The following is a 23,834-nucleotide window of genomic DNA, read 5'->3' on the forward strand; positions in this document are numbered from 1 at the left end:
TCAGCTTTGTTTATTGTACTCATCGTAGAGAGCCAAAAGTTCCGGACTTGTACGTGGTTGCACCGCATTTAAGGCGAATTCGAAATGCGTCCAATTTACACTTTCAGCGTCGAAACTATCCTCTAGACATTTCAAAGCTGCTTCTTGACATACAGCTTGTATCTCGGCACCGGAATAACCTTCAGTGCGTTGCACCAGCAAGTTTATGTCTACATCATCCGCCAGCGGCATAGGTAATAATTTAATGCGGAAGATTTCTTGTCGTGCTTCCGCATTTGGTAGTCCTACGTAGACAATGCGATCGAAGCGACCTGGACGCAAAAGTGCTTTGTCAATCATATCAGGACGATTGGTCGCTGCTACGATGGTGACATTCTCCAAAGCCTCCACACCATCTATTTCCGTGAGTAACTGCGTAAGTACGCGTTCTTTAACGGATGTACCCGAACTGGAGCCGCCATCTGACCGCTCTCCACCAATAGCATCTATTTCATCAAAGAATACGATAGATGGGGATACCTGACGTGCCTTTCGGAAAACTTCACGTACCGCCCGCTCAGATTCGCCTACCCACATAGAGAAAAGTTCAGGTCCTTTTATGGAAAGAAAATTCAATTGACTTTCGGTAGCAAGTGCTTTAGCGATCATCGTTTTGGAACAACCCGGTGGACCGAACATCAAAATGCCACGTGGTGGTTTTAAGCCCAAACGTTCAAATTTCTCAGGATGCAGCAATGGCCATTCTATTGCTTGCTTAAGCTTCAGTTTCAAATCTGCCTGACCTCCGATATCACTCCAGTGCACATTTGGATTCTCTATAAGAACTTCACGCATCGCTGATGGTTTGATATGTGTCAGTGACGCATGCACGTCATTTACATTCACAGCACGGTTACCATCTTTCATTGCACGCAAGGCTGCCGCATATATAAGATTGGCTATATCAGCGCCAACGAAGCCATGTAATACTTGAGCCACAGCGTTGATGTCATCTAGGGAAAGTGTATGCACAATTTTTCGTAGCAGACAATGAATAATGGCAGAGCGTTGTTTAGGCGTTGGAACACCAATTTCAATTTCACTATCCAAGCGACCACAGCGGCGTGCATTCGGATTGAGTGTTTCGATTTGCGATGTGGTGGCAAGTAAAAAGGTGCGTTGTGCCTCGTCTTTCCCACCGTTCAGCATATCTAGTATATTTAGAAATGCGGCTCCTACACGTTTGGTCATTTCATTGGTTTCATATTTTGGGCACAAATTATGCACGTCTTCGATAATTAAAAGAGTTGGTTGCGGATAGTTTTCGAAGGCTTTATCGAAATTAGCCTTTAGATTTTTCTCGGTTTCACCAAGAAATTTGCTGAACAGTTCACTGGTATTAATTCGCATAATATTCCCACTATCTGATTTAGCCGTCTTCTCCTGTATAATGGAACACATAGCTTCGCAGATTAAACTTTTGCCACAACCTGTCGGACCATGCAAGAGTAAAGCACGTGAAACTTTCACACCTAAAATAAATACAATAAAATCTTTATCATAAATTCTTAAATACAGTATATATATAATATATGAAAATTAACATTTAGCACGATTTATTTCTTACCCGCAGGCACATTTTTTAGTCCCAAAGCGATATCCATAGCTTCTTCAACGATCTTAATTTGGTTGTCCAACCCGCCGATATCCATTTTGTTTATACTAGTCATTTGTGGGGAGCTTTCTTTAATTTCTGAAGATTTGGTTCGTTCTATATTAATTTTCGTACCTAATGTTACTTCGAAGAACTTTGGTGTTGCATCAGACTTCAACGTTAAGTTTTCAAATGTTTCGGTTAAAGACAAATCAACATCTTTAGCACAAGGGTCTTCCAAAAAACTTCTCCACGAAACCACTTGCAAACTGAGCTTTTTGTTAAAAAAGTCCATGAAAATACGACTGTCTTTAGTAAATATCAACTTCTTTAATTCGAACTTCAATAGGCGCTCCACTTCTTTCACTTGGGCTTCGACCAGTTCTGTTGTTTCGCCGGACACTTGTATTAAACGTAGAATAACAGACTTTGCTACTGATACACAACCTTCTGGTAGTGCAGTTATTTTGAGATTTTTTTCTCTGAACTCCGACCAATGATCGTTATAGTCTGTAAAATTACGCAAATATGTATGTGTATATTTAATAAAACTAAAAAAATAAAAATTTTATTTACCTCCTTCGCTGACAAAGATTGTTGTTAGAAACCTTTCAGGTATAGGCCAAACTAATCTCACCAGTCCCAATGATTCTGATGCGTCTACTGGTCTTATTAGCACTCTTTGGCCGATATATAAATTTGTAAGTTTCATAGCGCCTTCCGAAATAAAAACTAAGTTGTTTACATATTTTGTCGACACATCTTGTAATTGTTCAATATTAAAAGAACGCTTTTCTACTCCAACTGTATATAATTTGTTCTGATGGATATATTCCAGTGGCTCCGTAGAATCCGCCTTAATGGGACAGTACTTCTCGTGTGTCTCGCGATCCTTTGACGTAATGTGTACATCGCAAATTTCACAATGATACCACGTTGCTGCCTTGGCTGTTGATTTCTTATTTGAACTTTTTGGAGGCATTTGGTATATGAACTGAGAAAAAAAACTATTTGAAAGAAATTTGTTTACTAGTGAGGATAGTTAGACGTAGGGATGTCCGATATACATCGATGCATCGAAAAAATCGATGTTTCCTTTCCGATGCATCGAAAAAATCCGATGTTTTCAAAGGCATTCGATGTATTCGATGCATCGATGTATTTTCAAGAAACATCGGATAACTTTTTTTGCCGGGCTTTTACTTGGAAACATTGTGTAAACGTTTAACAAAATAAAAGTGTGGAAAAGAATAAAATATAAATTTTTACTATTATCTTAATACGGAATTGATTGGAAAAGTAAGTATCGTAATGGAATAAGTTGATGTTTTTTTGTATGGAATTTAATATTGTTGTTTTAGAAAAACAAACATTATGGCTCCAAAAAAAAGCGGCGTATGGAAGTTTTATGACAAAGAAGAAGGAAACAACTTGGCAAAGTGCAGACTTTGCCGAAAAAACATTAAATCATGCGGAAATACAACCAACCTGATGGGGCACCTAAAAAATATTCATAAGGCAGCTTTCCGAGAGCTTACCGATGATGGCTCAACAAAAATTACGGATTCTTTACCCTCAACAAAAATCTATAAAGGAACCCACTAAAGAAGCAGATAGAAGTGACGCCTTGAAAGAACTGAAAATAATGTTGGTCCACCAAAACGCCAAAAAACTATTCAAGCTAGTTTTGAAGAGATTTATGCTTTCTCGGCCAATGGTGACAAAACTATTAAAATTAATAATGCCTTAGTATATATGGTGTGTAAGGATAATCAGCCATTTACTATTGTAGAGAACGAAGGCTTTCGCAATTTCCTTAAAGCGATTGAGCCGCGTTATAAACTTCCCAATAAAACAACACTCACTCGTTGGGTTGATGACAAATACGCCGCCCTATCAGGAATCATCCGTGAAAAGTTGTCGGGCATTGAAAATCTGACTTTGACAACTGACATGTGGTCAGAATCGATGTCCATGAGGAGCTTTCTTGGAGTCACAGCTCATTTCGGTGTTGGCAGTGAGTTGTTTTCTATCACTCTGGGAGTAAGCCAATCAAATGAACGCCATACATCACAACACATTGCTGAAATGCTGCTGAACACTTGCGACGAATGGAGTATTGACAAAGACCAAATTTCGGCTGTGGTGACGGACAATGCACCAAATATGGTGAAAGCTGTAGAGCTAGCCTTTGGTAAAAAGCACATACCTTGTTTTGCTCATATTTTAAACTTGGTTGCACAAAATTCAATAGAACAATGCAAACCACTACGCGAGTTAATAAGCAAAGTCAAAGATGTTGTGACGTGGTTTAAACAGAGCAACATAGCAAGCAACGAACTCCGTAAATCAACCTCAGACGAAACTAAATTAATTCAACAGGTGCCTACTAGATGGAATAGCACATATTATATGATTGAGCGATTCATCGAACTTCGTGAGATTGTTAACAATATAATCATCAGACACAAAAATGCACCAGCTATGCTGCATGCGTCAGAACTTGCACATCTAAGTTCAGTTCTACAGGTACTACGTCCAATAGAAGCTGCTACGAAGGAGGTCTCAGGTGATAAGTATTGCACTAGCAGCAAAGTAATACCACTTATTCATTGCCTCGTTTTAAAAATTAAGCCTCTGAGCTTCGACGACTCGATTGCCAAAGAGCTACAGTCTCTGGTTCTTAAGGAGATTCAGAAGAGAATGGGTGTCATCGAAAACGTAACTCCCCTCGCTATAGCCACGGTATTGGACCCCAGATTCAAGAAAATGCATTTTACGGATCCGCTTGCATGCTCTGCTGCTGTAGGAAAAATAAAAGATCTCATGAAAGCCGCAGCCCACAACACGACCAAAGATTCGGAGTCATCGGAACTTTCTGATAAAAATGAGGATAACTATTCATTGTGGGAGGACCACCACAAGCTAGTCCATAAAAGTTGGAAATTGTCAAAGGCCGATGACACTATTTCTGATGAGCTGGCCATATATCTACGTTGCCCAGTGGGTAGACTCACTGAAAACCCATTGGAAATTTGGAAGGACTTGGAGATACAGCTCCCACAATTGAAGCCAATCGCATATAAATATCTGACCATGGTGGGAACGTCAGTCCCGTCAGAGCGACTGTTTTCAAAAGCGGCCCAAATCGTAACTCAGCAGAGAAATAGGCTTAAAGGCAAGAGATTAAACAAGCTTTTATTTTTGCAAACTATCCCTAAGGAATATTGGTATTAATAAAGAATGACATTATTTTTATTATTATAATTCTATTATTTATAATTCCATTTTCTTAAATTAAAAAAAAAACACTCGATTTTGAAAAAACATCGATGTTTCTTAAACGATGCATCGAACACCATCGATGTATATATTCGATGCATTGAATCGGAAAAAAAATCGATGTATTTCCGCAATGGACACCCCTAGTTAGACGGCACGTGCAAGTGCAAGAAGTGTGAGACAGGTGATTTATAGTGTTGCCGTGCTCTATAAATAATATAAAAAACAAAGAAGCGTCATTTGTTTTTCGATTCCATAATTAATACCTACTATGCTATTTTGCTATTATAAAGAATTTCATATTTTTCCAGTGACTTTTTAATAATTATTAATCCGAAATATACTTATTTTTATTTATAGCCCACACTTTAGAAATACGGTAACTACATTTGAACAAATTTTCATGTTTTGTGAATCATTCATTCCATTATTTTCATTTGGCGATCGTAAACAAACAACTGTTGCTAAGCAACAAACAAATACAAAATTTATGAGCAAAACAAAAACATTTTCCTTCAATTTAGCAATTAACGGTAACAAACCTTAACACATTTTCAATGATGGATTGGGCAGAAGAATTAAAATTATCTATAAGAAAGGTAGAGTAAACGAGATTTTCCGTGTTTATACTTATCATTAAATACTATTGTTTAATTGTGTGTTCTGCATAGAAAACTGCCCGTAAAGGACGGCGCTCCAAAAGCCGTGATCCAGTTGGTGGAGCTACAACCAGTATCAACGTAACCAATCCGAATCAAAATGAAAAAGAAATAACTATCGATATAACGTTGGATTTGCAAAAGAATTCTACCACTGCCACTAGTGAAGAAACCGATGGTTCAAAGAAACCACCGCCACGACGCATATCGGGTGGTTGGGCTGATGTTGGCTTACTGAAGAGTTCAAAGTAAATAACAGTACAAATTGGGCCAAATAAAAACTTTTATTTATCTTATCTCTTATACAATTATATTTTAGGTCCAAAAAGGGAGCCTCATTTGATGAGTGAGTTTGAAAAGAATTAACACACACACATTTACATATTTAAGTTATAAAATAATTTTATTGATATTTTCATGCGTTCGCTTTTAGTGAACGCTTTCAAAGTGTGTCTCTCGCAAAGTCTCCTGTCGGCTCACCGCCGCGAGATGAAATACCGACTATTCCGGACATGGACGATTTAAAAGATGAAATTTTACTTAATGAAATTGTTGAACCACCTATGTTCGTACACAAGCAAAAAGTATAAAAATTTATATATTGACAAGGCTTCCGTTACAGTTCTAACCCTCAACGTTTAAACACTTTGAGCGAAATCAATTCGGATTTATTGAATCAGAGCGCATTTGCTTCATTGGAAAATATTGATCTTACAATTTTGACACGCTGTTTAAAATTGCCCGAAACTTTAGATGAACCGGACGAAGAATGGGAATGGGACAAATTATTTACAGAAGTAATTGCAGAAATACATTCCGATCAACAAAGTTTCGCAAGGGGACATAAAAAAGAAATTGGTCCAGATGAAATTCCACCGCCAATGTACTCTTAATTTGAATTGGTATAAAATTTAATATTTTTCTAATTTTAAAAATTAAAATTTTAATTATTAAGCTATTATGGTGAAAATTGTTTAACATATCACTCAATCAGAATGTAGTACTACATATTTATGATTACATATTAAATATTAGTTTTCATGCAAGCACATCTTGTGGTATTACTGCGTCGGGTAACACATTATTTATCTCTACGGCTTCAGCTTCACCGGCAGGTTTGGCTGTTGTCGTAGATGACTCTTTTGTAGTTTCTTCATTTGACAATGTGTTTTTTTGAAGCAGTTGTTGTAAATTGTCTTCCTGCACTAAGCCGTATTCATCAGCTAACTGCATCAGATCGCAGATAATTGGCGACTCTACTACAAGTATGTACTGGCATGTCTTTGGTTCCAACAAATATATGGAAACTGAACTCGAACTACTACTAATCGGAGTACACATTAATTTAACATCCACCTCGCGCGGAGCACCCGTACGATCACAATGTGTACCCCGATCATAGTGATGCCAAAGAGCTGTGGAATAACCACCACGTTTTGGCATTTTGTCCAAATTTTTTGCCAACCACTGACGATGTGAACTTTCGGAAAAGTACCCCAAAAATAGTTCCGACTCCAATTTTTTATCTTTGTGAAATTGGCGTACATGACGACCGTAACAAAATTCATATTTCCACCAACCAGTACCCTAAAAACATATTTTTTATACATATTATATAAAACATGTGTGTAAAACATATGTGCTCTTATTTATACTCACCCCAGTCAAGCAATTATTACCCGATATGAATTCTTTTATTGGTGTTAAGTCCGTAATAGGTGCTTTTGGTAGATTTGGCAAAACTTCATTCTCGGCTGCTGGTGGCGTAGGTACATCAACACCAGCACCAATCATTAACTCGTGAACAAGCTTATCAACATCCGGTCCGACTTTGTTGAAGAAAGATAAACGTTCAGCTGCTGCGGCTGAACGTGCCAAAGCCATTGCAGCGGCGCTCGCATCATTCGATATGCGAAGTTCATCATCTGCTGATTGCATTTCACTAAGCTCTTGCCGTAACATACTTAGTGGTTTATGTACATCGGTAAGCCCATTAAAACATTTAATAGAAACCTCTTTCAATTCTTCGGGGTGGAAAGCAGGATTCATACAAAGCATATATGTAAGAATAATTGCTTCATAATTGCAGGAAGATGTTTCTTTAAATGAATATATCTCGTTCTTGCCGTGAGGATAACAAACATAGCGAACACGTGTCGTACGTGGTGAATCAATAATGTCACACATAGTGCCATCGGACATTTCCAGTTCAAAGTATGGATATCTGGTATTCTCAATTTTGGTGGTTTTATATTTAATGCCTGCCTTGCGATCACTTTCCCATATTTTTGTAAGTTCTTCGGTCTTCTCCGGCGACCATTTGCCTAAATAATATTCTTGTAATTTTACGCTTTTCCCTGTAAGAAAAAACAAAAATCATATATTTGGGTTCATAATATTGATTCACCAACCTTCTCTTTCTTCGTGCGATTGTCGCACATGTTGTCCATGGCAAATTTCATAAGACCAATAAGCTTCAATTCTGTATGAACAACTTTGGGTTGAGAACAAAGGTTGCAGCAATGTTAATGGTGCTAAAATGAAGATTTATTCAATTAGCAGTTGTATTTTTGTCTTTTTCAAACTGTGTTAACTTACACAGTTCAGGTTCCTCAGAAGTTTGCTCTTCTTTGCTGTCCTGTACAACAGGGATAACACAGTCATACTTTTCGTGATCATGAGTGTAGAAGGTTCGCAGTTGATTCTTTAAATCCTACGATAGCAGTGATATAAGTACACGGCATCAAACTATGTTACTTACACTTACTTGGTCTTTTTCTAAATCCGGGACATCAAATTCAATTTTATACAGGACAGAATCATCGAAATCCTTTGCCTCGTGGCTCATCAAAGAGCTTGCGCAAAGTACAATTAGTAGAATACATTTAGAGACCATATATTGAAAAAGTATCATCTTAAACCAAATATTTATTTATTTGCCATGTAATTACACTAATATTTCCGAAAAACTGAGTGATGTGTCTTTTCATCGCAATCTCAGCTGTGCATAACAGTTGCACTTGTCACCTTCGATAAAAAGCAAATGAAATATCGATAGATAATCCGTTAAAAGTTTGCGCAAACCTATATATCAGAAATGTTAACATTACCACCAACTTCCACTTAAACAGTCAAAAATTTACAAATATTCTTTAACTTAAGCAACGAAGTTGACTAAATTTTGACTTATCGCTTTCGTATTTGCTTGCAACTATTATATATGAAATTTCAACACTCGCTGGCAACATCTTTTGTAATCCACCACGAAGCAAAATGGAATGCAAAATTGAAGCAATCCGCTTGCATCCGCAGAGAACGTCTATTTCTGCGTTCTCTGGCAGCTGCAACAACGTACCAAACGAATGCATACGAACGAATTTAACGAAAGAAAACGAATGAAAAGTGGAGAAGAATATCCGAGCGTCATATTTTAAGCGTTGCCATTTAAAATTAGAAACATTACACGTCTGTTAACTTCGCATTTATACTTTAATTCATTTCAATTTAAATTGATTCGTATGTGATTGGTCGTTATTCATAATAATTTGTGAATTACAGCTGGCAACTGTGTCACTAATAACTTGCAAACGCAATTACTTTTTCTCATCGGTCAACATAAGACCAAACTACTGGCAGCACTGGTTAAAGCGAAGTGGCGAACGAACGCTGTCTACAATTTTATTAATAAAAATGTTGTAAAATCAAAGGAATATATAACTTTTAGACTAAAAAAGAAAGTGCTGTTAAGCCAGTGAATTTGAGTGAAAAATATAGTTTAAGTTGCATTAATATCGATAACCGAGTGAAGAAGCACATCGGAAAGCATAGCATAGCGTTTGGGTTTGGTTTCTTAATAGTCGTTAGCTTTCACGAATTGTGTGTGAGTTGATGCGCTTTTGTGAGAATAATTTTCTGAATTGAATTCGTTGAATAATTTTGAATGCTTTGTGGTATTGTAGAAACGCGAGTTGGCGAACGTTGCTATATAATGGCCGCTTGAAAATCGAGATGAAAAGTGTTAACGTTGGAACCTTCTAAATGTATGTAGGAAGGTGTACCAGTAAAAATATAGCGAAAGTGATGACAAAGTATAAAACAGAGAGAAACAAGGGAAGAGTAAATTGAAACAGTTAAGCAAAACGAAATTCAATAACTATAGACAACAAAAAGTTAAAAGCTACAGACCAAGTGAGCCAAGTGAAATAATACCATTCCAGCTAATTTTATTTACACGTTGACGACTTCAGCCGTAGTGGAGGGTCTCCGATGTTTTTATTGCTGTCGCTTTTGGGAAAATGTCTCATTTGCCATTGGATGCACGCGCCATTTTGGACTATTTAAATGAATTGGGTTACAGAAACATATCTGCCGAACAGCTCAAGGAATTCATGAAAGGTAAACAATACTGATAATAAGTCACTTACATATACTCGAATCTATATATGTTTGCGAAATATGTGACCACATTACTAGCATATAGTCTAATATACGCAAACATATACACATACATATAATTAAAACTTAACCTATATATCTCAGTATATTATCGCCTTTTAAATATTTACAATGTTCGTTTTTATAATGTACGTCGCGTTTAATTAAAAGTTTCAAACGTGTTATTGGCAAATACCTACTACATATTGATTTGTTATTGTTCAACGCTGTACCTACATACTGTTTATTTCCACCGTTTTTAGCATTGAAACCCACATACTATTACAATAATATAGGGTCAAATTAAATTGTTAAGTTTATATCATACTTTGCAAGATTAAATAAGAATTTACGCACATGTAATTGCTAGTTAAAAGGCGTATATCATACGACAACGAAACAAGTATTCGGCATAAGAAATTGTGCATAACAGTCAACGAATAGAAAATACAGCAAATAAGTACATCAAAAACATAAAACAAACATGAATACTATGCGCCATACGCTGAGGCACCAGACCAGACGTCGAACGCAGTAGTGCTGTTTGCCGGGAGTGCTGGTAAAGGCATAAGCGGCAGCAAAAACAAATACAACAAAATGTAGCAGCGATTATTTGCAGTATAGTGTTAGTTATGTGTTATGAGTCCGATCTTAGTGTTGGAAAGGCAATGGCGGCGACCAAAGCAGCGATACTGCACCACTGCTATAACAAAGTGTTTTGATACTATAACAACCTCCACCAAAAGTAGAATTTACTCGTCGCTTGTTAGATTAAATCGCCGGTATTTTTAGTTAAAATAGAATATTGAATTTATTTATTATATATTTAATATTTTAATTAATAATCGGTGAGGCGCTAACAATTAATTTTGCGTTCCTTTTTGTTCCGCTTCACAATTGGTTTTGACAATGTTGTGTTTTCCAGTTTGTTTAGTTTATCGTTTTGTTTATAAATATGTGTGTTGTTATCGTTTTGCAGCGGTTATTTCTAATTTAATATATATATATACATTCATTTTTTATTTATATAGTAATTTAAAGTTAAAGTTTATTCTAAAAATAAAAGGCTTCGAGTTATCGGTATTTTGTGTGGATTGGTTAAAAAAACCGAACAAAAGAAAAGAGACCAGATTGAGACGAGCGACAGCTGCAAGAATACATTCGAATCACATGTAGTTTATACCAGAATCAAAATAGAAAATAAAAAGGACGGCTCTGGTAACGGCTGTTACTGAGCGCGCCACAATTTTACCTGTGTAAAATGGAATATTGTGGTAGCGAGTTTGTCAACCCTCCTGACGCAATGTTTTAAAACACTGTCTAGCTACGCTCAGATAGTTTTAGCAACACAAATGTGTATATGCATAGTAAAATCTTTATTTTAAATTTCGAAGATATATTTGCTGTCTGCACAGGTTTATTCAAGCATATTTTATTCCAAGGCATTTGTTGTATATAAGCATTAATTTCACAATTTAAGATTGCTCAAATTAGCATTTACCTATAAAAGTAGAGTTTAAAACTATCATATCGTCGAATGTAAATGTATGTATGTATGGCTTCGTGCGTCGAGTACTTCCATAATCATTTATTAAATATCTGTAAATTTGTCTCATACCCGCGTTTAAAGCCTCAATGACCACATTAAAGGATATTCGGGTGTGTTATTTTGCTTTTCATATATCCATGCATATTGATGTTGCGCTCGTGTAATCATACATTTGGATATACACTCATATGTACATACTATATATATATATTATACATATATATGCATACAAATGTTTAACACTTTTTCAAATTAACTATTCACTATTGGTTTAAGGGATACACACTTTACTTTAATTTTTTTAGAGAAAATTTAGTTAATGTCTTCTTCAATAAGCACACAGTGGTCATTTTTGCTTTTTATCGCTTACACATAATGGTATAAAAACTAACTTTTAAAAATATATACTTATTAAGTTAATTTCTTTTGTGATAAAGATTTATTTATATGAAATGAAAACAATTTTGTTTATCTATTTTATTCTTCTACTTCTTGGTGTGTGCGCCAATCATTCAATTGCTAAACCTGTACCGCTGCAACAACGATAACAAATTCACTGAATCACAACAAAAACATATGCTAACAATTGTGTATGAACGACACAGTTAATCTGCACCTAAAGGTATGCAATCACAATCGGAAATTTACAAAAGCAAATTCAAAGAAAAAATTAGCAACAGCCAAGTTCAGCAAGAGCAGCGTCAGCAACAATCGCAAGGACGAGAACAGTATCGTCAGCAACAACAGCAGCAGCCACTACAATCGACCACTAGTGTATCTACAAAATCAACAGCAGCAGAAGGTTCTGAAGCAGTCGTTGCCGGTGCCGGCAAAAATCAGCCTTTGGCGCAACGCCGCGCTACTGTCAAAGTAATTAAATGTAAAAAACCTTTGTGCCATTTCAAGTTCTATCTGGACATTTGCGATCACCAGCTAACTAAACGCATTGAAGAACAAATTCGTACACTTGGAGGATCGTTCGAATTTTTTCTTACATCAAGTGTTACACATTTCATTACTGACAAAGCGATATTGCCTCCAGTTGGTGGTAACAACAACAGCAATAATAACAATAATAATTCGTTAAGCAGTCGTCCCGGTACTCCTCAAACACCAGGTACTCCAACTACACCGCAAACTCCATATAATTTCGAAACACACGATGGTAAAAGTAATGCCGGTGGTGGTAATAGTACTCCAACTGGATCTGCCAGAAAAGCCAATACCCGTCAAACACGCGCCAATGCGATTCTAAATAGAGTACGTCGCACTAGTACAACCACCAACACTATCAATGTTAATGCTGTCAGTGTCGGTGTTAACGAACCGCAAAATTCACCAACGCCCTTAAATGTTAAAGACGTTGTTAAGCAATCGTCAGTTGTTGCAACACAGAGTCCTTACATAGTTTGGCAAACTGAATACGCTTTGCACTTCTTTAAGAAGGTACAGCACGAACTGAAGGATTACTTGGGTGTCAATTCCCGACACGATCAGCACAAACTTTTGAGTAAAGGTCGTAACACTGCCGACCCCATAGATCTCAAAGGTGGTGGATTTATAAAAATCGAAGCGATCAAACACAACTATAGACCTTATTATCAACTATTTCGAAAATCTTCAGGTACTGAGTGGCCCAAAATCGAACTTTCACGTGAGGACGGCGCTTTTCGACTTTCACCGAAAAAGAAAATCACACCAAACATAGACGTGCAAGAAAAAGAAAAAGGTAAAGCTAACGAAGAACGAAACATGACGCGCAAATCTCGTTCAAGATCTTCACAGCACCAAAGGCCATTACATGCGGCCGTACAATCTTTGAAAAAAGGTGCTGGCGGAGGCGTTGCAGAGTCTGCTAACACAGTGAAGAGTAGTCCGCGAAATTCACAAGCTGGTGGCGTGGCTGGCGCTATTGCGACTGGCTGTAGACAAGTGAAAGAATCCAGTGACAAGCAATGTGGTGTCTGTGAGATTTGTAAAATCGAATATGATACCTTAACCATACATTTGAAGACTAAAGATCACGAATACTTTGCCAAGAACTCGCAGAATTTTATAGCATTGGACTCGCTGATACATACATCAGCGGACGTAAATAAATTTTTAAACGAGGATAAAAAAGTGGTTTTGGAAGAAATGGAAGTGGAAAATATTGAAGTAATAGGCGATGTAAATGCACCTGATCCACTAGAAGGATCGGAGCCTTTGATGGTAATGCCATTGTTGGACGTTACAGATAATACCCGAGGTGGTGTTCACCAAACACCATCACCAACATTACGCGAGAAATCGAAGCGCAGTACTAAAGGAAAGCATTCATCAGAGAAATTTCAAAATATACGCACTACAAAATCTCCTAAGGCTACATCAACAGCTGTTAAGTCACAAACTAGCCCACTAAAACACCCAACGTCACTCAGCCTTGCCACATCCAGCATGCTGGAGCTTCAAAGGATTGAAACATGTGCAACTGCCAACGTAAGTGCCACAAAATCCGTACCGCTTCAATCCGTTTCGCCTGCGGCAACAACGCGACGAAAACAAACATCGGTGGCGGCGATTTCTCCACCTATACGCGCAATGCTGCCTCCCTCATCGTTATACAAAGTAGTCGGCACACCGGAAACAGTAGCTACAGCCGCACGCAAAACACGGGGCGACCTGCTCTCTGGCGGAGATCAAGGAGTAACGGCATCGCCTTCACTAATCGTCAAATTTAAAAAAGTTCGTTCTACTGAATTAAACCGGCTAAACGGTGAAGCTGAAAGTTTTATGTTTCCTAAACAGCGCACATCGAGTGAACTGCCCACCGATATCGATCGACAAACTACTTCCGACAATGCGCCTGCAAGCTTTTCGTCAACAAGTCTAGACAGCACTAGCGACGGGCCAATGGAAATAGAGTTAGCCATAACAGCAAATAATACCGATAAGTCTGCAGTAGGAAGTAAGGAGGTGGGAAAACGCGCAATCGCTAATGCAAAGCGTCGTAAAAGCCAAGCGTCGACGTCTACTAAGCAGCGCTTTCCAACCGCCCCCATCCAGCCAGAAATACAACTGAAGAATAAGCTTGGATCACGTAAGTCTGTGCCTACAAAGTCGGCAGTGATGTCGACAGTAGGCAGTAATGTCACTGAAACAGCAAAATCTGCCATATCAGCGGCAGCTGCCAAAGCGAATGCCACAGCAGCTGCTCTAGCGGCAATTACACTGCCAGAAGCAACACGTAAAAGCAGCCGCACCGCCACCGCTATCGTAACGGCAGCAACTACTAGTAGCCGCTTACTACGTGCAGCCGTGGAAGCGGCAAAGCATAACTACCGACAAATGGCGGCAGCCAACGAGTTGGTCGAAAACGGACGCAAAAAGTCGAATGCCAGCGAAACGACGACAAAGTCCTTGATGGCAGCAACGGCGACGGCGATGAAGACTAGTCAAAATGTGTCAGTTGTGAATATGGAGGATCGGATGGGGGATGTTGAAAATGTTAAAAAGGAAGATGAAAATGTTAAAAAGGAAGATGAAAGTGAAAGTGAGGCCGATAACTCTAGTAGCTATACGGATGAAGAAGAAAATCACACAGATATTTGTAAAGGATTTGGAGGTGGATATTTTGATGAAGATTTAGATGATGATGATGACGACGATATTGATAATGATGATGAAAACGATGAAGACTATGTACATTATAAGAGCAGGTGGCACAAATCCATTTCTTTTGACAATTCGTCCGACATTTGGCAGAGTGCATGTAGTGGTCCTACATCAAGAAGGCAACGGGCAATGAAGCGAGAAGAGCAGAAATATAAAATCGATGTTTCAATAGTTGAAACGAAAGATCGCGCCATTGCGAAAAACACACGTGAAGTCGGGAGAGGGGGAAAGCGGAAAAAATGTAGTGAGGAGCCATTTAAGGCCAAAGCACTGAATACAACCGCATCTGGTAAAAGTAATAAAAATTCAGCTGATGAGATGGTATCGCGAACGCCGTCACCGTCGAAGAAAAAGTCTATTGAATCGTGTTTCGATTATAAGACCAGCGAACGCCTAAATCAAATGCGATACTCCTTTGAGCGCGTACCTGCAACTGATCTCTGGTACCGAGTTTTCTCACGTCAAGATAATTGCACCGAACGCTTTTTCGAATATTACGGTTCAACGAACTATCGTAAGCTACCTTATGAACTTGGCCCAATACCATTCGCACGCACGTTGGACTCTGCCCTATGTTGTAAACTCTGCGAAAGTCAAAAGAACGTAGAATTACCGTCAAATGCAGAGAGTAAAGTATTTTCAAATGCGGCAAATGTATGCAAAGTAAAATCAGAACCATTGGAGGATTCGGAAGCGGGTGCCACCAAATCAAGAGATTCGAGCAGTTGCAATTCGAATGACATCGCCAATACAACCAACATATGTCACATTGGAAATGCCAATAATGTACCACCCGAGTCTTCTACAACACAGTACAAGCATAAACATAAAAAACTACAAATTCTACAACGTTATCGCCAGGAGCAACAGGAACTACAGAAACGACAATCCCAACAGGTTTCTGCACTTCAGGAGAACATCTCCAACGAATCGCGATGTGATACCAAAGCTACTAGTACATCAGGTCCAGAGCGAGCGCGAGATCGACAACGAGCTGGCTCCACACATAGCACAACGAGTAGTACGAGTTGTGCCAGCAGCACGGCCACTACGAAAACCAGCAAAAATAGATACCTCAATAAGCATCTGAATAAAGCTGCGGCCGCCTTTCTGAACCTGGAATTGCCGCCAAGAAAATCTCCGCGTGAGCACGCTTCAACGCTTGCGTTAGTGAGCTGCATTATAAAGCAGCGGCAAGATTCACAGAGTAAACCGAATTCAGAGACCGACGAGCCGTCCACTACTCCCACACCAGTTTCAGTTACCGAAGTAGCAACCGTTACCACACCTGGATCAGAGCTCGCTTTAGCTATAACTTCAACAATAAAAACTAAAGCGCAGAACGTAACGACAGCATCAGTATACACAGACTCAGTATGTAATGCGAAACCATCACCAACTGTTAGCGATTTACCTGTTTTACGTTCTCCACGCCATACACGCTCTGCTGCGGCTACACCCGTCGAAGAGTTGCGTTTCACCACTGAAATATCGGAAAATGTTAAACGCATGCGACGTGGTCAAAATAAATACGATCACTCTCCTCCAATAGCGCTTAACCAATCACGGAAAAGCACTCGTGGCGGCCGACAGATGGTAAAATCACCACTCAGTAGACCATCACGGGGTTATAATAGTGTACAAAAATTCCTGCACTCCACTGGTCGCACCACTAATCGAATGAGTCAAACACCCAACTCGATGGTCGCAGCAGCAGCAACGACAGGCAAACGACGCAGACGTGGATTTGCGGCCAGGCGACATAATTGCTACAGTGGTCTACTTGGACAGGGTTCTGCTATGCCGTCCATTCGTAAGACAGGTTCCAAAAAGGGTGTATTAGAATTCGAGGTGGATTCGGCTGCATTAAAAGCGCTGGATAGTGCGACGAAACATACAAATATTCATAAACTAGAGTGGCAGATTGATAAATACCTGCAATTCCACGGCAGCGAATACGATTTAGAGGAAGATTTAACGTTGGACAACTGTGAAGGTGGAGAAGCGATGTCGCTTGCAACGATAAGCACATCCTCGAGAAAGAATAGCGCAACTCCTGCATCGGCTACTGCATCTACGAGTAAGACACTAGGTGGAACCAGTTCAACTAATGCGAATGTCAAACGTAATACAAACGCAGCGATATCTTCCGCTACCTTGGCGTCAAATACACCGCCACCCACCGATTGCTTTTCTAGTGACTTCGATCTGTATGACTTGTTTACGAATGCAATGGGTGGCAGTCCGTCAGATGAGGAACAAACGAGAAATGTTGGCGGAAAACGTAGAAGCGCGGGCCTTAGTCTATACAACTCGCTATCAATGCAGAACTATTTTCGCAAACGAAAAAGTCTGAAATCCAACCGTACGGGGTGGCCAAAAGTACAAAAAAAGAAGACTTCCGCGCGCCAACAACAAAAGTTAGCACAAAAAATACGTTTCCTGCGAGATATAGGAGAGTTGGCTGGAAATGGGATTAAAGAAGAAGCGGGTTTGACAGAGAGTAAGGAAGTCGATCAAGCTGAAGAAAACGATATGTCGCTTATGTGTAGAGGTATACAACGGCGGCGGCGAAATGGTGTTATAACGCCACCACAAAGTGAGGGCGAAGTCAACCAAAAAGCGCAAAATGATGTCGAAGATGAAGAAGAAGCAGGCGCGGACGATGATACGGAACTAGGGGCTGGCGAGAGTATACCGGAGGAGGAGGAAGAAGAAGATGATGGAGACGAGTTGGAGGACGATGGTGAAACTATGATGGATTCAATTGATGAGGAAGGAGTACAAACTGAACCCGACGCTGATGATGCGGCCGAAGCTGATGAAGAAGACATAGAAGATGCTGAACTGTATACAGAAGCAGTCGGAACAGCAGGCGAAGATGAAGATGATAGTAATTTCGTGTCCTTGCGTAAACGCATACGACGGCATACGAATGCTAGTCCACTCGAAGATAAACTCGCGCCTGCAAACTCGTTAAGAGCGATTAGTTGTACCACCAATAATAACAGCGGTGCCACTTCTACGCCCTCAACGCAAATGCTACTTGGAAGTGCGAGACGTACACCTCAGTTGCTCAACGGCAGCCTGGGCAGCTGCATTAGTCCCAGCGAAAAAGCCGGCGACAATTCAGATATTTTTACAGTCTCTTCAGATGGACTAGATACCGATTTGGATATGAGCAATTCGCAACATAAATGTGACGATGAACATATGCATCATCATAACCATCATCATACGCATCATCAGGATCAATGTGTTGGTCATCAGACGCCAAAACGTAAATTCGACTTGTCGAAATATGCGCCAAATAATACTACAGCAAGTAGCTGCGCTGCGGAAGCCGCAACTGCTGCCGTAAAATCCTTAGCAATATCACAGTTTCTTAAAAAAGAGGTACGGGTGACATGTAGACGCTTGCGGGCACCATTCCGTCGCTATCGATATCGCAGATAGGATAATAAAAGTTCAACTAATGTGGCTGCAACTATAGTCGCTCACAACACGTAACTGCACTGGCGAGCAGCAGGCAGCAATAGTGGAGCAATAACTTCGAGCACCATAAACAACAACATGCAACAGTGTACATACACATTACATTACAAGCAACTTTCACCCATGAAAATATTATAAGAAAATGAATGAATTCAATCACACAACTAGTTGTATTTTGTACTTGTAAATTGTTACACAATCAATGTTTTAAGACGAAACCCCCCCAAAAAAAACAAAAACAAAAACACTGCATACCTATGAATGATGAAAACCATTAAGCAGTAGAGTATATAAAGAAAATAAAATGTATGTAATTTAATAATTGTCGGACTTAAAGTACATTATGTATACCATACACACACACAAGCATATAATTTTTGTAATTAAAATAAAATTAAAAGAACTTAAACGAAAATAAATACTAAGTACCACAAACATTCGCTGCCCCATGCACTAGCCTCAATTTCCACTATGTACAGTATGGTGTAGTAGAGTTAGTGTTTATTTTGTGAATAATGTTATCCTAATAGAATTTTGTAAAACCTCAGCTAATACAGTATATCAATGTTTAATTTTTCGTTACGAAATGCTCGCGAAAATAAAGAATTTTGTTGATTTTATTTTATTTTATTTTTTTTTCTACACAATAAAATGTAATGTAAAGTTTAGCGTTTAAGTAGCATATTGTAATCGTATACGTTTAAACAAAATTGAAAGTAAAATGCTAAATGCATTTGTATGTATGTATGTGTTGCAGCGAATTCACGCGAAACTAAAATAATTTTCATATGTTCTGTAAACAACTACCAAGATATGAACTTAATTATAATACAAAAACAAATAAAAAGATCATTATAAAAAAATTAATGCGATTTGCAATTTAAAAAATTGTCTATTTTTTACTTGAAATAATAATCGTGTATTATAGTTACCAAAAATGCGTATGTATTCCATATAGAAACTAGATTTTGAACGAAGTTTGACCGACATATACTATAGTGGTCCGATCTGAACAATTTCTTCAGAGATAATAGTTCCACTGTCTGTGAAATGAGTTTCACTTAATCAATTTTACATATGTACATATGTACTTAAATACGTACATATACATATGTAGATATATGTACAGCAACCGCATAAAAAAGTAGTAACAACAAAAATTCAAAATTCTCTTTAGAAAGTAGTCAAAATTAAACGTCTATGCATAATTATAATGATATTCACAATCCTTAGATCTTCGCAAACTCATTAAATACGAGGAGACACTAGGCATCAATGCTCATCAAGATAATTACTTTGAGAAGCTCTTTAAGCGTACAACCGCCAGTTTTCGCGCTAAAGTTGACAAGGAGAATGCACATCGTGAACGCGCTGTCGATGTAAAGTCAAAACGTGATCATGACGCTCATGTCTTACGATCGTTGAATCAAAAAGAGCATCAACAACAATTGGAATCAAGAGCGGGTATGGCCAAGAAATGTAATCAATCGCATTCTACGCGCACCAATTCTACTTCGCAGTATGGGACAACTTTCGGGGGCAGTAGTATGATTGACAAACTGCATGGTAAACAAAAGTCTTCACAACAGCAGAAACAAGTGCAGTCTGCGGAACCACGCAAAAAGGTTTCAGAAGCACGTCCACGATCGCACACAACCACATTCGATGCGGGAACTTTATCACGTGAGCAAGCTTGGCAAAGTAATAAACGTGTACCGTTTGGCGAATGCAATGAATTGAGAGGTCCTCAACCCGTAGCGACAGAACAGGCCTCAACGCGTCCATCCGCCCAAAGGGAAGCGAATCTGAAGCGTGGCCAAACAGCAACCAGCACAATTAGTACCAGAGAAGACAAGACTAAATCAAATGGAGCAGCGGCAAATCCAAGGGTTGAATCGCGAGATACTAATCGCGGACGTGCTCGTGTTAGATATCCATCTCACGAACGTAGCGCTCCAAGGCGTAGTCCGAGTGGCGGCAGTTACACCACAGCCAGATCTTTGGGTGTTATGAGTAAGTAATATAGTTACATGATATATATTTTGGCTAGGAAAATCGCCGCTATAACTAAAAAGTGTTTAAAAATAGAAAAACTAATTAAAATAGTAACAAAACATTATTTTCCCCCTTTTTTTTAGTACCACGACAATGCACAGCGACACGCCGCCGCCGACCACTAAGTAAAGATCCGGTCGCCTTATATCACTACTATCAGAGTGAATGGAATTACTTTCGTGAGCAAATACCAGGCGAGAGTTCCCATTCGGAGCTGCGTTGGATGATACGTGAACGCCTATTGGACCCCAACTAAAAAAATATATGTAAACTTATAAAAAAACAAGGATTTATGAGTTATGAAGAAGATAATCAATCGGATTTTTACTTCCATCTTTTTAAGTATATAAAATGAACTGACTTCTTAACAATGGACAAAATTTAATTTGAATTCTTCAAATAATTTACTACTCCAATTATTTTATGGATTTGAAATTAAAATAAAATCAAATTAAATAAAAAAAATTAGAAAAACCTTTTTTGTATTTACGGGCAAATACTTTTTTAACTTTAAAATTTGAAAGATTGACCTATGACTCTGAAATTTGTATTATTTATTTATTTAATAATTATACTATATAATTATTAAAGCAAAACATGCTTCAGGCAGTCGGTACCATTAAGGTGGTCCACTTGAGAGCATTCCCAAAAAATTGTCTCCGCTAAAGCAACATTAATATAATATTAAGAAGGAATAATTGAGAGGACTTAACTGTAGTTCAAATCATTTCAAATTAAATTTAGAAAAAATTCTTAAAAAATTAACTTGACAAAACGCAAATGTCACTATAAAACAATAAAAAACAAGGATATTAAATACATATCTAAATTTATTTTATGTAAAATTTGTCTTTCGCAGCCTATCGTTTCGGTAAAATATTCTGTCAAAATTCTATTAGTTACTATTTTTCGGAGAATTATTTATGTAAGATTTTATCGCAAAAATACAAATGACTTCGTGAAAAACAATAATAGGTGGTACAAAACAACGCGATATTATTAAAGCCTGTGAATATAGAAATGTCAGCGTTTAAAAAAATGTTTAATGTTTTACGTTCAAGCAAAGGAGAGGGTAGCATAATGGATATGCGAGCAATGAGTGATAAAAGTTTACACTCCACGTACTCGGGTAACACCAGACCGAGCGTGTACACATTTCATAATGATTTCGGTGCCTCATGTAGAGCCTCACCTTTGTCAACAACATCCGAAGCAACGCACATTAACTACGCTAATGAGTTAACCAATTGGCGACAAATGGATCCTAATCAATCGGTAATGCCTTTTCCCGGTAATTCTATGTCGCCAGGGTATTATGGTCAATATGGTTATTCGGAACCATATTCTACAAATATGCGTAAGCTTTTCTAAGAAGTTTGACATTTCTATTTAAATTTTCGTTTTAATATTTAGCATACCAAAATTCTAATTTTGGTTACCCCATAATGAACGAAAATCAAATGATGGTACCGGAGAATCCTTTGTATACAGAAAATAGATTGATGGGTGCCGATAGTCCGCTGCCAACAATGCCCAATATGACAACTTTAGCCGAACCTAGGAATCAATTTGTAAACTCACGCTCCGATGCGTATAGAACCAGTATGGCAGCTATTCCACTAGATAAGTTGAAAAGAATGCGCGCAGCGAAAGGCAAGTTAATTATTTCTGACATTTTCACATATTTATTCTATAGATAAATGCTGTTTCTATTGCATTTAATATTTTAGATTTATACAACGTTTTGAATTACTTGGATAGCGATGAGACTTTCTTAAAGAAAACGAGCAAATCTAATAAATCCAAAAAAAGTAGCAAACAATTTTAAACTTGATCCAATTTGAATTTGCCTTGTTTCTTTATCGCATCAGTTCGATGAAGTTGATACAACAGACGTTCCTCGATATGTTTCACCGCATTTACAGTTAGCACTAAAGTGTCGTGTTTAAGCATTGAGTATGTATTGAGACCATATGAGGGCATTAAGTTCACATAACTCAGCGCATCGGTGGCATAAGAAATATTCTCCGGAAAAATATCATCTCTGCATGGAAAAAGAAAATATATTATTTCGTAACCCTTTTAAATAAAATAAAATACCTGTCCACAATTAACACAGAAGGTCCCCAATTGCGTTCTTTTATCAATTCTTTAATGAACTGTGGATCTTGTGTGGGCACGTCAACGGTATCAATAACATGTAGATCGTCTTGTGCAAGTTTTACACTAAGCGTTGCAGTCAATCCCATCACTCGCTTGTAAAACGGTAGCATATAGAAATGTGTTGTGGGGGATCGTGGGCCGTGCGCAACGCCACCACCACGGAATAAGGGCGATCTTATAGATCCATGTCGGGCACGTCCCATTCCTTTCTGAGGCCATGGTTTTCTTCCACCACCACGCACTTCCGCGCGTGTTTTGGTATGGGCAAAACTTACATAACGATATTTACGCTGCCATTCTATATTTTCTTGTATGACATCGACGCGGGGCTGTGTTGCAAAAACGTCTGGATGCAATTCGATAATACCTACTTTACGTTCCGGCACATCATCAATGTTTTCAATCCAAACTTGTCGTGAAACAGCACGATTCATTGGTTCATACTGCGGCCAATTTTGTGGCAAGATGAGTGGTGCCGTCGTTGTTTTTGACACTGCAACCTCTGATGACGATTCCTTGACCACATCGTGGGTGGCACGGCTGGCAGTTTTACGTAGATTTGGTATTAAAATACACTTGGTTTTATTTAACAAATTTAACATTTTCGATCTATGTTTATAGTTTCTTAAAAGCCGAATCCACCGAGAGAAAAGCGTGATATAAACACTCTTCCTTATTTTGACATTTATCAACTATTTACACTATATACATTAGCGTGATCCAATACATTCCAAAAATGTGTACATCACACTTTTTGGCTGCATTAAAGATTTATCGGTGAGGAACCCTTCTGCATTTAATAAACATATATGTATTTCAAGTTTTATATGTTTTATTTAGCGATTTTTACAAAAGTTTATGTATCGATACAAATAAAATTTTACCTCACGAGTCACTCTGTTTTGTTTTG

The 23,834-nt window shown here is 38.3% G+C and overlaps 8 protein-coding genes across 11 annotated transcripts; 5 read left to right on the forward strand and 3 right to left on the reverse strand.

Annotated features, from left to right (window-relative positions):
• LOC105231202 (ATPase family protein 2 homolog) lies at positions 1-2,948 on the reverse strand. Its single transcript, XM_011212369.4, has 3 exons — positions 2,210-2,948; positions 1,607-2,143; positions 1-1,511 (listed from the first exon to the last, which is right to left on the reverse strand). The coding sequence occupies exons 1-3, from the start codon at positions 2,613-2,615 to the stop codon at positions 1-3; spliced, it is 2,454 nt and encodes an 817-aa protein (XP_011210671.2). The 5' UTR covers positions 2,616-2,948.
• Positions 2,949-3,388: 440 nt separating this feature from the next.
• On the forward strand, positions 3,389-5,287 carry LOC125778116 (zinc finger BED domain-containing protein 4-like). Its single transcript, XM_049454531.1, has 2 exons — positions 3,389-4,636; positions 5,276-5,287. The coding sequence occupies exons 1-2, from the start codon at positions 3,389-3,391 to the stop codon at positions 5,285-5,287; spliced, it is 1,260 nt and encodes a 419-aa protein (XP_049310488.1).
• Positions 5,288-5,335: 48 nt separating this feature from the next.
• On the forward strand, positions 5,336-6,623 carry LOC105231208 (intraflagellar transport protein 43 homolog). The gene is made up of 5 exons (XM_011212375.4): positions 5,336-5,514; positions 5,587-5,822; positions 5,894-5,920; positions 6,008-6,139; positions 6,197-6,623. Exons 1-5 carry the CDS (start codon positions 5,473-5,475, stop codon positions 6,465-6,467), a joined length of 708 nt encoding a protein of 235 aa, XP_011210677.1. The 5' UTR covers positions 5,336-5,472; the 3' UTR covers positions 6,468-6,623.
• Positions 5,840-8,782, reverse strand: LOC105231207 (endoplasmic reticulum lectin 1). The gene is made up of 6 exons (XM_011212374.4): positions 8,685-8,782; positions 8,342-8,601; positions 8,173-8,287; positions 7,986-8,108; positions 7,234-7,931; positions 5,840-7,161 (listed from the first exon to the last, which is right to left on the reverse strand). Exons 2-6 carry the CDS (start codon positions 8,486-8,488, stop codon positions 6,613-6,615), a joined length of 1,632 nt encoding a protein of 543 aa, XP_011210676.1. The 5' UTR covers positions 8,489-8,601; positions 8,685-8,782; the 3' UTR covers positions 5,840-6,612.
• A 121-nt stretch (positions 8,783-8,903) lies between these two features.
• Positions 8,904-21,026, forward strand: LOC105231210 (uncharacterized). Of its 4 annotated transcripts, none has more exons than XM_049451261.1 (4): positions 8,904-9,039; positions 9,534-9,969; positions 19,940-20,719; positions 20,845-21,026. In XM_049451261.1, exons 2-4 carry the CDS (start codon positions 9,870-9,872, stop codon positions 21,015-21,017), a joined length of 1,053 nt encoding a protein of 350 aa, XP_049307218.1. In that variant the 5' UTR covers positions 8,904-9,039; positions 9,534-9,869; the 3' UTR covers positions 21,018-21,026. The 4 variants fall into 4 exon arrangements, with proteins under 4 accessions (XP_049307218.1, XP_049307211.1, XP_049307210.1 ...); XM_049451254.1 differs by lacking the exon at positions 8,904-9,039 and having other exon boundaries at positions 9,049-9,762; positions 9,822-9,969; XM_049451253.1 differs by lacking the exon at positions 8,904-9,039 and adding an exon at positions 9,049-9,454.
• Positions 10,064-18,928, forward strand: LOC125775259 (protein chiffon). The gene is made up of 2 exons (XM_011212378.4): positions 10,064-10,790; positions 12,163-18,928. The coding sequence occupies exon 2, from the start codon at positions 12,182-12,184 to the stop codon at positions 18,665-18,667; it is 6,486 nt and encodes a 2,161-aa protein (XP_011210680.2). The 5' UTR covers positions 10,064-10,790; positions 12,163-12,181; the 3' UTR covers positions 18,668-18,928.
• On the forward strand, positions 21,027-22,630 carry LOC109579897 (uncharacterized). Its single transcript, XM_019992098.3, has 3 exons — positions 21,027-22,118; positions 22,175-22,414; positions 22,492-22,630. Exons 1-3 carry the CDS (start codon positions 21,782-21,784, stop codon positions 22,587-22,589), a joined length of 675 nt encoding a protein of 224 aa, XP_019847657.1. The 5' UTR covers positions 21,027-21,781; the 3' UTR covers positions 22,590-22,630.
• On the reverse strand, positions 22,424-23,594 carry LOC105231212 (39S ribosomal protein L4, mitochondrial). Its single transcript, XM_011212379.4, has 2 exons — positions 22,862-23,594; positions 22,424-22,805 (listed from the first exon to the last, which is right to left on the reverse strand). The coding sequence occupies exons 1-2, from the start codon at positions 23,524-23,526 to the stop codon at positions 22,586-22,588; spliced, it is 885 nt and encodes a 294-aa protein (XP_011210681.2). The 5' UTR covers positions 23,527-23,594; the 3' UTR covers positions 22,424-22,585.
• Positions 23,595-23,834: the final 240 nt, after the last annotated feature.

The sequence above is a fragment of the Bactrocera dorsalis genome, chromosome 1 (assembly GCF_023373825.1).
Source record: "Bactrocera dorsalis isolate Fly_Bdor chromosome 1, ASM2337382v1, whole genome shotgun sequence".
Classification (NCBI taxonomy): Eukaryota; Metazoa; Arthropoda; class Insecta; order Diptera; family Tephritidae; genus Bactrocera; species Bactrocera dorsalis.

What these genes read in the sequence shown, in the direction of transcription:
- LOC105231202 (XM_011212369.4), bottom strand. Translation starts at nt 2,615, where the DNA reads ATGCCTCCAAAAAGTTCAAATAAGAAATCAACAGCCAAGGCAGCAACG. An exon ending in AATCTTTGTCAGCGAAGGAG is followed by an intron (nt 2,144 to 2,209) that starts GTAAATAAAATT and finishes GTAATTTTACAG; the next exon opens with ACTATAACGATCATTGGTCG. An exon ending in ACTAAAAAATGTGCCTGCGG is followed by an intron (nt 1,512 to 1,606) that starts GTAAGAAATAAA and finishes TATTTATTTTAG; the next exon opens with GTGTGAAAGTTTCACGTGCT.
- LOC125778116 (XM_049454531.1), top strand. Translation starts at nt 3,389, where the DNA reads ATGGTGTGTAAGGATAATCAGCCATTTACTATTGTAGAGAACGAAGGC.
- LOC105231208 (XM_011212375.4), top strand. Translation starts at nt 5,473, where the DNA reads ATGATGGATTGGGCAGAAGAATTAAAATTATCTATAAGAAAG. An exon ending in TAAAATTATCTATAAGAAAG is followed by an intron (nt 5,515 to 5,586) that starts GTAGAGTAAACG and finishes TGTTCTGCATAG; the next exon opens with AAAACTGCCCGTAAAGGACG. An exon ending in GGCTTACTGAAGAGTTCAAA is followed by an intron (nt 5,823 to 5,893) that starts GTAAATAACAGT and finishes ATTATATTTTAG; the next exon opens with GTCCAAAAAGGGAGCCTCAT.
- LOC105231207 (XM_011212374.4), bottom strand. Translation starts at nt 8,488, where the DNA reads ATGATACTTTTTCAATATATGGTCTCTAAATGTATTCTACTAATTGTA. An exon ending in CGGATTTAGAAAAAGACCAA is followed by an intron (nt 8,288 to 8,341) that starts GTAAGTGTAAGT and finishes CTGCTATCGTAG; the next exon opens with GATTTAAAGAATCAACTGCG. An exon ending in GTAATAATTGCTTGACTGGG is followed by an intron (nt 7,162 to 7,233) that starts GTGAGTATAAAT and finishes ATATGTTTTTAG; the next exon opens with GGTACTGGTTGGTGGAAATA.
- LOC105231210 (XM_049451261.1), top strand. Translation starts at nt 9,870, where the DNA reads ATGTCTCATTTGCCATTGGATGCACGCGCCATTTTGGACTATTTAAAT. An exon ending in GCTCAAGGAATTCATGAAAG is followed by an intron (nt 9,970 to 19,939) that starts GTAAACAATACT and finishes CACAATCCTTAG; the next exon opens with ATCTTCGCAAACTCATTAAA. An exon ending in CAGATCTTTGGGTGTTATGA is followed by an intron (nt 20,720 to 20,844) that starts GTAAGTAATATA and finishes CCTTTTTTTTAG; the next exon opens with TACCACGACAATGCACAGCG.
- LOC125775259 (XM_011212378.4), top strand. Translation starts at nt 12,182, where the DNA reads ATGCAATCACAATCGGAAATTTACAAAAGCAAATTCAAAGAAAAAATT.
- LOC109579897 (XM_019992098.3), top strand. Translation starts at nt 21,782, where the DNA reads ATGTCAGCGTTTAAAAAAATGTTTAATGTTTTACGTTCAAGCAAAGGA. An exon ending in ACCATATTCTACAAATATGC is followed by an intron (nt 22,119 to 22,174) that starts GTAAGCTTTTCT and finishes TTTAATATTTAG; the next exon opens with CATACCAAAATTCTAATTTT. An exon ending in AAGAATGCGCGCAGCGAAAG is followed by an intron (nt 22,415 to 22,491) that starts GCAAGTTAATTA and finishes TTAATATTTTAG; the next exon opens with ATTTATACAACGTTTTGAAT.
- LOC105231212 (XM_011212379.4), bottom strand. Translation starts at nt 23,526, where the DNA reads ATGTTAAATTTGTTAAATAAAACCAAGTGTATTTTAATACCAAATCTA. An exon ending in TCTGTGTTAATTGTGGACAG is followed by an intron (nt 22,806 to 22,861) that starts GTATTTTATTTT and finishes TTTTCCATGCAG; the next exon opens with AGATGATATTTTTCCGGAGA.